Source organism: Thermobia domestica, chromosome 9, assembly GCF_964235325.1.
Source record: "Thermobia domestica chromosome 9, izTheDome1.hap1.1, whole genome shotgun sequence".
Classification (NCBI taxonomy): Eukaryota; Metazoa; Arthropoda; class Insecta; order Zygentoma; family Lepismatidae; genus Thermobia; species Thermobia domestica.
Window position 1 is genome coordinate 127,238,929 of NC_137462.1, and position 14,466 is coordinate 127,253,394.

Genomic DNA, 14,466 nt, shown 5'->3' on the forward strand with positions numbered 1-14,466 from the left:
TTGAAGCACATTGAACACTGAAAGTTTTTGAACGTTCTACGGGACTGCTGTAACAGGAAGAAGCCTGTTACTATAATAGTGAATTTCTTTTTTCGTTCTTTCCGAACAATATTTATTTACCCTTGTAAATATATTTTTACAAGTACTACCGCAGATAAATGTCGTTCCTGTTTTTTAGGAAATGTATAAATTGTGTAGATGATTAGCAGATGGAGTGGGAAAGAGCAAATCGAAAACTAAAAATGGAATTACCTTTCCGCACACTCATTAACATCTTAACACAAATTGTTGAGGATTATAAAATAAGTTTCAATTACATTGGTTTATATACAGCTTTATTTTTATTATATTTTTTGAAAAAAAAAACTTGTTTCAATATCACATTTATTTGTAAATTTTCTGAGATGAAAATAATAATGTTTTCATGTCGGTGAAAATGGTTGTGGCTACACTGATGACAAACAAATGATGTTTCGAGACCTTCGTTTCATGAAGAAATGATGTGATCGTTCTGTAAAGAGAAATGAAAAATTAAGCATAATGAATATATTTATCGATTTTAATACAATTAGGAGCTTAGTTATATCTAGAGAATCATTGTATAAATATTAAATCAATCCACTATCATACTGAATTTGTCAGAAAGGTTTTGTTACAGGTTCTACCACCGAAGGTTTTGCTCAATGTATTAATATTCATACTTTTTCATACACACCCACTGAGTGGCGTCACTGCTTGTAAAGGATTGTTTTAAATTGGAGAGTTCATACGGAGCAACTACAGTTGCTGCCACTGAAACGGTAGATGCCACTGCTTTCTCTCGTGGAACTTGTATCTGCCACTTTCAGAGTCCGCCACTCGAGAAGGAGAATTGTCTTAAATCTGAGTGTTTATACGGAAGCACTGCAGTAGTCTTCACTGCTCAAGGTTGCCAATATATCTTTTTGTTAAGACTTGTACTTGGATTACTGATCAGATGCAAAAAATATACAATTGTTTATAGCTTAAAATTTATGTTGTTTTACGCCATGTACTGAAGTTCTCGACTATATTAAAATAACTATAGACTATTCCTGTATTCTGTGTTACAATGTGGTATAATTCCTCTGACGAATATAGAGTAAAAGAAAAAGAAATGATAAAAATTGCGTTTTTATCCTTGACTTTTCTGCAATGTGCCCCTGTGAGCTAACTAGTCTTCTAATATGTTTTATTTATATAAGCATCATCCCATTTTCAATAATCCCTATTTTCTAAATGAAGCATTTCCGGATCTATGTTTAGGGCTTATTATTATTATTATTATTATTATTATTATTATTATTATTATTATTATTATTATTATTATTATTATTATTATTATTATTATTATTATTATTATAAGGGAAGAAGTAGAGGAAGAAATATGTTATTTGAAGAACCTAACATATATCCGTGGATTTCCTCATGGCTAAGTGATTAGCTCTTCGCTATCTGTGCAGAAGGCCAAGTTTTTGCACTTCTTTTCTGCAGCAAGGGAAGAAATATTTTCTGACTGTTAGTAGCCATTTTTTTAATAAAGTGGAGTGAAATGACGTGAGACGATGTAAATGCTCTTACGAACTACGAATCATACACTCACCAAGTGAATACTGAACTCTCTAACCAAAATCGTGCTACACACACATAAGATGAAGAAAGGTATGTCTATATGTGTTTGAATGTTTCTATGTATTTATTGTATGTCCTGGCAGCTCCGTCACACAAACGATAAAGTAAGTGGGAGCTAAAAGTTATAAAATAGGAAAGAACGAAAAAGATTTTCATGTCTGCTATCAGTTGCTTGGTTTATATTTATTTTTGTACCACTTTACATTCGGTTTTGCGGTGAAACTACTTCAGTGATTGTGCAGGGGAGGCTTTAGGATTTTAATTTTGAGTAGGCCCGCTCCCTTGTTTATGGATACATATACACATTTGATTAATCACAATAGGAAATTACTTTTACAGTAGTGGTTGATGCTGTTTGTATTAATATCAATAGTGGAAAATATATTTACTCTTTATTTTATCTTTTAACGTTTATATATTTTTGGGAAGGTCCGTGCCTACTTGGCCTACCCGCTAAAACCGCCACTGTGACTGTGTATGGAAAGAATCTTATGTGTACACTAGAACCATTTGAATTTCCTTCATACTACAGGGACCGCAGTGGGGGTCTCTGTTTCGATCCCAGCTCACGCCAAGTGAACTTTGCGGTGGACAAACACCGTGTGCGTGGGTTTTCTCGGGGTTCTCCCACTTTCTTCATTCCACCATTTCATTCATTTCTCATAATTACCGTCTCCTTTAGCCTAGCCGGCATATCCGTGGGACGTAAAACTTAAGATTTCCTGTCATTTCATACTACACAAAATTTTTTTACATTCATTTTTTCTAAATACACTAGATTATGTAATCTGACCGTGCTACTCCAGCCTGTCCAGTAATACAGCACCCTTTGGTCTAGTATAAGGAGCCCAGAAGGATTAGCTTGATTTGAATAAGACTAACACGATACATATTTAAGCCACAATTATTTTTTTTTTTAAATCTACATATATCATTGAGAAGAGGGGAGATAGGATAATCACAACCTACTAATTTATTTGAATTTTTCCTCACTTCCTCCCAGGATAAATAAAAAGAGAAAATTCTGGTGTGATGTGATCAGAGTGCTAAAAGGTCTATATTTTGGAAATTTCTTCATATTCCGACACTTTTTTTTTTGGGGGGGGGGGGTTACTATAAGTTCTACGCCATCGTTGTGTGAAAGGAGAGATTTAAAATAAAAATTTACTCTTAGTTCAAAGATATAAGTATCCTGTAAGTTTTGTTATAATCCGGCTAATTGTTGTAGGGATAAATTTAAGAGGTGAATCTTAGTTACTACTATATTTGTGATTTGGTTTCTTCCCCATAACACATAAAAAGAAAAAGAAAATATGCATTTTGTATGTTTGTATCTGAGAATGTGTTTATCAATGTTTAGAAGTGCGAATGTTGCAAACTTCGCTATGTTACGGAAACTTTTAGTAGGTATACTCCCCCTATACATCATCATAGTAGGGGAGCGTTAATAATAATAATAATAATAATAATAATAATAATAATAATAATAATAATAATAATAATAATAATAATAATAATAATATCACTCAGTATCCAAAGCAGAATTTCGTCCGGAAAACTGCCTGGACGATCAAAATCAAAATGTGGGGGGACTATTTGCTAAAGGATGTCCCCTGCACAAGAGTGATGTGTAATTGCAATTTAATTTATCTTAGTTCAGGGGAGGACGTTTGTCAACTCCACGGAGACAATTCAGGTCCAAAGATCTATGTAACCTGTGGATCCAGCCAATCGCTCTAGGCAGAATTCAAAGTGGATCTGAACAGGTAGGGGGACGCATGACGTCACGTCGTCTCCCGTGCCTATCTTTACACATTGTAAATTTTTCGGAAATGGAGGAATGCCATAGATATTTTTTGAAACTGAGCTATCGGCGTTCCCCTGCGTTTCCTCTCAATTTTACCCCTGGTTCTAGGTTAAACTTAGGAGAATATTCCTAACGCCGGTGTGTTTTTTTTTTATTTATTTATTTTATTTTATTTTTTTTTACTTTTTGTAAAAGTGAATATGGCAACAAATTACGGAATTCAGCACAAAAACTTTACTTCAGTATATTTTCCATGATATTTTACGTTTATGTTTGAGTTCAGTTTATTTTCTTGTTTCGAACTGGTCAGATAACTTTCGGATTAATGAGAGGCTACTGTATTAATTTTATAAGCAGAGCGGTGACTCACGATTAAATTCACATCGGCTAAAAATTACATTTTTATCTTAACGAGCTAAGAGACAAAAAAAAAAGTAAATATCTTTTGATCTAATTGTTGTCTCCATTGCTTGTAAGAATGATTAGGATCAAAAGCTTTGAACAATAATAGTTTCGAATAACTTGAAGTTAGGAACATATATCTATGATCTATCGGTGGTCAAGTAGGTCATCTACCTTATTTCACATTTTAGTATGTCACTAAAAATACTAAATTATTTCCCATTAATATACAGCAAATTCGTTTTTTTTTTTTAAAGAGAAAAAAGATTCTGCTACAACACATAGAATAAAATAAATAATAATAATAAATTTTACGTTGTGAGAAAATGAATAATAAAATTTATATTATTATTTTGAAGGTTAAACATTGCATTTATATTAAAATATATAAGATAACAGTTAATTAATGAAGACGTCTGCTTTTTGTATCCTGAGTAATTACTGTAGGGTCCATGGGTTGTTTTAAAATGTCACGGCTAAACGTAGCTGAAAGATTAGGAGTTGTCTTTTTTTTTTTTTTTTTTGCACTTTATTTTTAATTTTCTTCTTTTTTCATAAACAGAAGAAATCTTGCGATGGTAATTTAAAACATAAATCCTGTCTAATTTTCTTTTTTTTTTTTAAAAAAAAAAAAAGCTTTTGCAATAGTGCTAATCAATCTCTAGCAGTTAATGTTACAAATGCAAATTGCTTATGTTGGCTCTAGCTGAATCCTAAGCAAACTGTTATAAATTCCGTATTTGTATATATATATTTAAATATAAAGCAGAAATGAAAATTAATTAAAAGTTAATAACGTAACTTCCTATTTATCTATAACGTAACTATCAAGTTACTTTGTACATAACGTAACTTTCTACTTACTTTATAACGTAACTTTTAACTTATTTATGACCTAACGAGAGTCATTGTTTTTCAACTGGTATAACATTTAAAAGATATGTGTTTATGTATTTTCTTATGGCTCATAGGTATATTATTTTGTACGCCAGTAGTTATGTAATTCGGTTTAATAACATACTACTCAACAATGAGAAACTTTTTGAAAGACTGACTACATTAGATTTAGTACTATAAAATTTATGACAATATTAGGTTACAACTGACATTGTAAAATTTGACATTGTACAATTCTAATATTTATTTCTTCACAATTTTCAAGAGCGTCAAAATTTCAACAAATAGGCTTAGTAAATTAAGAAATAATAACAATAATATATTATTTTAATATTTAAAAATATTTTTACCTTAAAAATAGATGAAACAATGATGAAGGTGGAAGGAGTTGATTTTTTAACCATGGAGACCTAGACCATAGCCAATTCCATGGCCAAGGCCAAGACCATATCCACCAATTCCATATCCGCCAATTCCGTAACCAATGCCATGACCTCCCAAGGCGAGGCCATGTCCATAACCTACGGCGGCAACTGGGGCAGCAGCAATTGGGGCGGCAGCAACGGCTGGAGCAGCTACAGCGACTCCATGACCCAAACCATAGCCAAGACCGTGGCCAATGCCGTAACCATAGCCAAGGCCATAGCCAAGACCTCCATAGCCAATACCTCCGTAGCCAAGACCCAAAGCACCTCGCTTCTCCTTCTTTTCCTCTTGAGCTGCGGCAAAGGCAGCCAAGGCAAGAACAACTACAAGCTGTAACGAGAAGAGAAAAATCTTCATTTAGTTTTCATTTATTTTACAACAAACGTAAATTCTACGATATTATTACTAGCATTTAACGAAAACAGCAGTTCGTAAAGCAATTGATTGATCTAATTGAACTGAACAAAACGGTATGGGTGAGTGTAAATCCTCATGAGTAGTGGCCTATTAAGGTAAACTGATATTGAAGTGCATCCTCTTCATTTTTTCATTATGGTACTAGCGATATGGTTATTAAGATATAATCCAAAATTAGAATTAAGGCTTTAATTAAATTTTTTGTTCAACTGTGGGAAGTTAAGATATAGATAAATCGATGCACCACATCGAGTTTAACAACAAAATGACATAAACCAAACCATTTCTCGTGACAGCCCTTGGTAGACCTGAGCTGCACCAACGCCATCTGTTAGTGACCGGCTGAACTATGTCTAGCCTAGGGACTAACTCATGATCAGCGCGCTGCATTGCTGTATCAGGAGCTTTCTAGACCTAGTGGCTGTCACGTGCTTTATTTACATGACTCCCCGGTTTGGATCACGACACTGACTGGACGCCGATTCGCACCTGCCAGAAATCGAACCTGGGACCATGAGATTTTTAGTTAAATGTCTCTCGATTATGCTCTATAAGTTAGTTGTTAAATAAAAGTAATTAACGATGGAAGGATAGATGGAATGAAAAACTGTGGAACCAGGAATGTCATTTCAGATTTTGCTGGGGAAGGGGGAAGGGCAAGACCCTTTGATATAAGTAAAATTTCGTGATTTTCACTGATTTACTACTATTCTATAAATAAAATCTATATAAATCTCCAACTCAGAGGGGGCAGTTGCCCCTCCCTGCCCCCTCTAAATGACGTCCGTGTGTGGAACACTGAGGGAACCTATGTAGAGCTTGCATGGCTTAGATTGAGCGCAAGACTATTGGCATCAGAAATGAGCGCTGTGCCTCTAAAGTATCTTCCATCTTAGCCTCTTAAGAATGACGAATGAGGTCCAAATATGTTTATTTGTTTAGACTTTAACGTCTCTTTTGAGTAGTAAAGTTATGTGAGACATGGACATATAGTTTAACATTTTCTTTTTGAAGAATATCTTAAAAGGCTATACCAGATAGTACATTGTAACGCCATACCAGACGGCTCATATTCTCCATTAACTCTTCCTGATTTATTTAACGTAATTAATTATTGATCTTTATTTTGATATCAATTTTAATTTAATTATTTATTTATAATGTAATATCAAATTTAATCATATTGTGTGGGGGAAGGTTGTAGTTCAATGGTAGATGTTGCACTTCTTGTGAGAATGGTTTCTGGTATTCTCATTACAACTAGAAATATATTACTTCATAACCATTCAGTTGAGCTAACCATCCACAATGGCAGATTTTAAAGGTAAAAACTGGGGGAGGGGAAGCCAGAACCCACACTATGATAGGTATATCATAACTTTACTATAAACTTTCAAAAAATATATAAATAATAAAAATATATAGCTTATTTTTGTCACTCAAGAAACTGGGGAGCCTAGGGCCCATCCCCGACCCCAGACCAGATTCACCACTGACCAACTATCTCCTTTAACAACCCTTACATAAACATGGGACGTAAATCTAGACATTAGATTTCATTTACTTCGAACGCAGGTATACAAATTTTCACAAAAGTTAGTAGCGTTGCCATATGCTTTACAATTGAACAAAAAAAAGAAAAAAGGCTATTAAGTAAAGAACACGCTTGTTACAGAGGATTTGATTTACACTTTTTTTTCTTCTCTTACTGCGATCAGTATGTCCCGAGGCGTCTGTCAAGTTATGTACTAGGTATATATAATGACTTTGTAACTAGTCACAACTCTTGCATAATGACGTTGATGGTAATTTAAATAATTACCCAGGAAAGAAAACAAGTCAAAATAAAATAAATAAATAAATAAATAAAATAAGTTTCTTTTTGATGTAACATGAAACAACTCTAGTTTTCCAAACTTGCCAGCACGCAACAAGGAAGATTACACCGTATGAATTAATTTACGGTGAAATGATACATACGGAAATGTCAATGTTATACATTAGATGATATAGCAAGTAATGCCAATTCGTGGTTGTTGAGAAAGGAAGATTTTGCCTGACGGTATTACTTTTGGGTTGTTGGTGACAAGTATGGTTCACGTTAAAAATAAGATTAAAACAAAGTTACAGACACAGGCTAGAACATTTAGAAAGTGTAATGATAGTGAAAGGGGTCTTTCGGAAACTTATTTTTTCTTTCTTTTTATCGGGATTCTCTGATGTTTTATCTAGGGCAGGTCACATTCCTCGGATTTTACCCAGCTCGTAAGATCCTGTCTAATCTCTGTAAAACCCAATTTACGTAATTCGGAAGAAGAAAATGCCTTCAGGACAAAAAATTGTGTCCAGGGCACAAGCAATGAAGGTTAATATTGCCGAGATTTTTAAAGTTTTGAATTATTAAGTGTATAAATACTATAAACTGATCTAGTTAGAACCAGTGGGGTGTATTTCTGTGATTCAGCTCTCGTGGAGGCAAATTGAAGTGGTGACAAATGGTCTGCACTGTAGGGATTGTTGACACATGATCTGTGTTCTCGGCAACTGCACAAATCAAAGCCGCGGTCATTGTTCGGAGTTCACGTTACTAGTAGGTTCTGGTCTACATAGCCTCGGTGTTGGGTAAGAACGTAAAACATAAAAACTCAGGAACTGTAAACCGATCTCATAGTGTAGTACCAGAAATAAGGAACGGTTTTCTATTCATAACCCGACATACTTTCTCAATTCTTCCTATTGTACTTAATTTGCTTGTCATATTTTCTACGTGTATAATGTTTTTCGTCGATTTGATTTTTTAAAATCAATTACAAGCTCACCTATATATACGAAGAAAGGATCAGAAACGAATGTTGCAAGGCCGATATTTTTGTAGTTTCGTCTGTTACATAGGAATGAGGAGTGTGCGGTCATTTTATTACATGAAGTTGGCAACTCTGCAAAGTTTCAGCCACCCGACACCTACGTACTAGTTGTAGGTAAACACAAATGGCGACACGTCTGGAAAACTGATATCGCGAAAAAGTCCACTTAGTCATTCTATTTCTGTAGACGAAAAATGTTACAAAGGAAGAAGTTCACCTGCAGCTGATAGAGGTTTACAGAGGAGCAATAGTGCCTCTTCAGATGTCGCAGAATAGTGTCGAAAGTTTGCGACTGGTAGAGTAAACGTCACCGACGAGGAGCTCAGAAGACCACCACACTGTTGAAGCAGTTACGATGGAATACCATCGACCACCCACCCTACAACCCAGGCTTCTCTCCAAACAACTTCCACGTGTTCCCGCACTTGAAGCAGCACCTAGGAAAGCGTCCTTTCGCTTCAAACGAGGAGGTGAAACACTTCGTGACAACGTTACTGAACAAGCAAGGGCATGATTTTTACTAGGAGGGAAATTTTTAAACTCATCCCACAATGCGATAAATACCTCAACCGATATGGAGACCATGTCGAAAAATAACCTAATGTAAGTACCTCGTACCATCTGTTGGCTGCATTGGTTGTATGAAATAATATACACACATTTCACTGCAGGTTTTGTAACCTTACTTTCTGATCAACCTTCATATATTGTACGAGTTCAACCGAACTTAACCAATGCGGATGAAACTTGGCATGGTGGTAGACCTTAATTTGCTATACAAGCTTGTGAAATATTATGTTTTTTCAGACCTACGTAAAATAAATATCAAATGAAGGTCGATTAAAAAATATATATATGAATTTTACTAAAGATATACCATATTGACTTGACACCTAGCTTTCCGTTCCAAGCGCTGCTATCGGCTGAAGGAATTCCACTCTCTTTCGCTAAAGCTCTCTCGTTTAGCAACAACTGAACTCATTGGCTCAACGCGTAGGTGTGTCGAGGGCATGAGCTTTAGTTCGCATTTTTGCCACGGCTCAAGATATTTTGGCAGCACTATAGTATGATCGCTTGCTTTCAGTGACTTGGTGTACATCATTGTGAAATAAATCTTTAATAGCTATTTTTCCTAATAATATTAGAAATGAGAAATTTAAAAACAAACATTCTGGCAACATACAAATATGCTACTGTGCTTCAGAGCTCCTCCGTGGCTAAGCGGTTAGCGTACACACTTTTGGCGCGGGAGACCCGGATTCGATTCCCGGCGGGAGCTCATGTGGTTCGGATTACACGTTAATCAGTAGGTCCACGTCTCATATAGCCTCGCTGCTGAACGGGACGTTAAACTCAAAATCAACTCAACTCAGCTACTGTACTTCACAATCAATAAAAACGTCTACATTAGAGGCAAGATTATGCCCTAAAAGCTGAATGATTAGAGCTGCGTTCGTCGAACCTTAAACATATTGAATAATATTCCAGTTATTATGTAGGTACCGTAACATATATCAAGTCTTAATCATTAAAGTTTGCAGTGGCGTAACGTGAATTTTTACTTTGGTCACGTTATCTTTAATATATTGTTCTTAATATTCTATATTATTTTTAAAGTCAATATTGCATTATTATGATTACGCTAATGGATCTTGTGTGGCTGCAATGTTACTACGTCCATCCGTCCGTTACTCCACACTAGAACCCTTGAAAAAAGTGAATTTTAAATTATTTTTTGCAATAGATAGCTAGAGTAATTGTATCGGCCGAGTTTGGTAATGCATTCAATCCGCTAGTATCGTCACAGTAATAGTGAATTTTACGGTGACTACCTATGGGAATATGTATTGAGGTTAGATTTTTTTTAAGTTCAAAAGGTAGAACATTTTTTTAAAAGTTAAAAAATTTTGATATTAAAAGTGTTTTTCAGTTTAACAGATTCCTTGATTAAACCTCAAAAAATATTGGTGAGGTTAAATTCTCACATGCTTGTTGTGTAAAAGAATATATCTCTCACATACTTGGGGTATGACAGAATATTGTTGTTGTTTGGCACAAGTTTAACATAAAATTTAAGATTTTTTTGGTTAACCTAAAAAAAAATATTTTTGTTAAACCCCACATATCAATAGTTGTGATATAAGAGGATTAATGCCTCACACGCTTGGGGTATTAGAGGATGAATAATACTGGCCCCTTCAACTACCAGCATGGATTATCTTCTTTACTCTCTCTACCAGCGTTTATTTATTTTAGTACGCTATTTGGTTTACTCAGGGGAAGCAACACTGCCACAGCTTTCATTAGAGGTTACGTCCCTTTAAAATTAGAAACATTGAAAATTAAGGCACGTTTGAACTATATCATACAATTCCTTCCAGAGCCATGTTGGAGGGGGGTAGCCACTTACTTGGTTAGTTGATTAGATTGGAGTTTTGTGTCGTCATCGAAGCTATATGAAATGTGGAGTTAGTTTAAAAGGTGGAATCCGAACTTCCGTGATGCGTTCAAATTTTGAAAGTTCTTTCACCTGGAATCGAACAAAGGACCTTGTATATCAAAGGGCCACATGTTAACCACAGGACCAGCGGGAAAGGCTTGTAATAATTAAGATACGTACAGTACTTCATAATTAACGTGTATAGTATAATGTTTGCATCTTTTTTTTTTTTTTTTTTTTTTTTTTTTTTTTTTTGGAAGAGAAAAGAAATTATGTGTATACTATTACATTTAGGTAAATTGAGGAATGCTATTGAATCAAAGATATGCGATTGAGTTTCCTGTTTAAAACTTAAAATTTTAATATTTCAAAATTTAATATTAATTATATTAAATTTAATAATTATTATTATTTTAATATTAATATTTTGTGACGATGGATTTATTTTTAATGGGGTTACAGTGAATAACGTAATTTACTGTATTGTCTTGAACACTACTTTCAGGTTGGTATTAATGTAATGTAACTTTATGATTGCTGGGACCAACAAAACCTGACAGTTTCTAAAACTAGGTAGACTATAACAGAAGGGACAGCAGCATAATTGCATAATTACATAAATTTTCTCAAGCTCCGACAATTTATGTATTTTCTTCAATTTAGTCTTTTCAGTTTAGAAATAGTGTGTGCTTCCTTCAATTTTAAAGTTATAGTTTTAGAGATAATGTCCTTGCTGCAAGTTTAATGCTGTAATTTATAGATAATATGGTAGCTTCAAATTTAATGTTATAGTTTAGAGATAATAACTTACCTTGAAATTTAATTTTAGGGTTTAGAGATAGTATGCTTAATTCAAGTTTAATGATATGATTTAGAGATAATATGGTTGCTTCAAATTCAATGCTATAGCTAGAGATAATGCGCTTACTTCAAATTTAATGTTATGGCTTAGTGATAATGTGATAGCTTCAAATTTAGTGTTATTTCTAAGTGATAATGTGATAGGTTCAAATTTAATGTTATGGCTTAGTGATAATGTGATAGGTTCAAATTTAATGTTATGGCTTAGTGATAATGTGATAGCTTCAAATTTAATGTTATGGCTTAGTGATAATGTGATAGCTTCAAATTTAATGTTGTGGCTTAGTGATAATGTGATAGCTTCAAATTTAATGTTATGGCTTAGTGATAGCTTCAAATTTAATGTTATGGCTTAGTGATAGCTTCAAATTTAATGTTATGGCTTAGTGATAATGTGATAGCTTCAAATTTAATGTTATGGCTTAGTGATAGCTTCAAATTTAATGTTATGGCTTAGTGATAGCTTCAAATTTAATGTTATGGCTTAGTAATAGCTTCAAATTTAATGTTATGGCTTAGTGATAATGTGATAGCTTCAAATTTAATGTTATGGCTTAGTGATAGCTTCAAATTTAATGTTATGGCTTAGTGATAATGTGATAGCTTCAAATTTAATGTTGTGGCTTAGTGATAATGTGATAGCTTCAAATTTAATGTTATGGCTTAGTGATAGCTTCAAATTTAATGTTATGGCTTAGTGATAATGTGATAGCTTCAAATTTAATGTTATGACTTAGTGATAATGTGCTTGCTTCAAATTTAATATTATGGTTTAGAGATAACGTGCTTGCTTTTTACTTTGGAAGCTTCTAGTTCTAAACTGACGCGTTTTGTATTCTTAACTTTAGTCATACTAACCTAACCTAGCAGTAAAGCAAAAATTTTCATCGCATCAAATTTTGAACATTAATATCTCTCGATAAACTTAGTATTCAGAATGAGAAAGACCTGGTGTGAAATAGAAAAATCCTAGGAAACCGCACAAAGGATAACTAGTACAGGTAATCGAACCTAGAATAGCTATTTCAAGTATAAATAGAATAAAAACTAAACCAAAGAAAGATACATGTTTCATCACTGACGACGGTAAATACATTCTTTTCTTAATACAGTTTTACAAAGCAATACGAATAAAATAAAAAAACAAGAAAATGTTTCAAGCTGTTCAAACAACAAACATAAGATGTGTGAAGTCCATTGGTAAAGGGGGTAGTGTTCGTTATGAGTGTGGTTGAATGAATCAGGTTACTATTTGGTTTATTGCATATAAAGAGTTTCCTCAATTACACTTTTTTTCACGAATTAGTGTACCAAATTGAAGATTCAGTTAGCTTGAGATATCAGATTTGATTGTATTAACCACTATATTCTTCTTAGCGACTAAACTCTGTGTTTGGGTCTGATGACTACAAATGTTTGGTTGACACTATATTATCAAATTATTATTTAGTAAAAGCTAAGCTTTGTGGGGGACGGTTGGAATTGTTTTCAAAATATTTCTGACACTCGAGGAATTTCTAGGCATTTTTAAATATCCATTTAAGCTTATTATTATTATTATTATTATTATTATTATTATTATTATTATTATTATTATTATTATTATTATTATTATTATTACATTAGAAACTAGTTAAATTCACTAAATGTATGTTCACTTTTGTCACTATATAAGAACTATGTGTTTTGGTCCCTGTCGCGAAATTTATGACCAAATATATTCACGATTTAATAAACTCAATTAAGCTGCTGTGATCGCTTCAGTTAAAACTTGGTAATACGAACCAAAATATATATTTCGTTATCTCTTTTTTGACTTCAATTAAGTTAAATCAGTTCTTTTAAGTATAGAGTTGAATAAACTATATTTAATAATATTTAAGTCAATTGAATTTATTTTGTCTGTTCACATTGTTCTATAGGTATATATGTAAATATATGAACAAAGTTCTATGAGCGAGTTCTTTGTTCTCTGGGAATTTATGTAGCTCCTGTATGTTAAAATGAACAATAATGTACTTACCATAAATCTCATGTTGGAAATGTTGTTTAAATTATAATATTTAGAGTAAAGAAATACTTTGTGTAATTCAAACTGTTCCGTGTGAACAACTGACAAACCTCGATTGTGTGATGAACCTTTTTATACTGGAAAATGTCTGTCCACTCGTTGTTTTATTTTTTTTCCCTTTGACTTCAATTACTTTCGCTTTTTTCTTCTCCTTCTGGAGAAATATATGTATCTTTTAACATGATGTGGTGCAAAAATCATCCATTTTTCTCTTCGTGTTCCCTGTGAGAGATCTGATATGCCCCTCCCTCCATGTGTCAGGCTGCCCCCCTCTCCGCTGTCCCGTCTCTTCGGGTGTTTTCATTTTTTAAAGGTGCAACTTATAAGACACACTCACATAACTACCTTTCTCTTTTCCACGAAGTTTCCGGTGCCTGAGATAACATAACATATAGTACTATAACTTTTTTTTATATATTACTATCACTTAAACGACTTTCCTTTTCTTCTCTCTCTCTTTCTTCTGGTAGTAATCTGTGGTGTATGTATATCCATTATTATCTATCGCTGAGGTTACCTGAAGAATCTAGGGAGGTGCAGTGTTCTCTGTTTACAACAGAAGAGGCGTGAAGGGGACAGACGGACGAACCGACGGAAAGCATTATTGTTTGATACACATTTCATTCACTTC

At 33.7% G+C, this 14,466-nt stretch overlaps 1 protein-coding gene and 1 long non-coding RNA gene across 2 annotated transcripts in view; one reads left to right on the forward strand and one right to left on the reverse strand.

Moving 5' to 3' along the window:
* Nucleotides 1–14,466, forward strand: part of LOC145695004 (uncharacterized) — a 261,336-nt gene that overhangs the window by 228,364 nt on the left and 18,506 nt on the right. The gene's annotated exons all lie outside the window — the stretch shown is intronic.
* LOC145695001 (uncharacterized) lies at nucleotides 319–13,941 on the reverse strand. The gene is made up of 3 exons (XM_081771828.1): nucleotides 13,788–13,941; nucleotides 5,107–5,512; nucleotides 319–511 (listed from the first exon to the last, which is right to left on the reverse strand). The coding sequence occupies exons 1-2, from the start codon at nucleotides 13,797–13,799 to the stop codon at nucleotides 5,153–5,155; spliced, it is 372 nt and encodes a 123-aa protein (XP_081627954.1). The 5' UTR covers nucleotides 13,800–13,941; the 3' UTR covers nucleotides 319–511; nucleotides 5,107–5,152.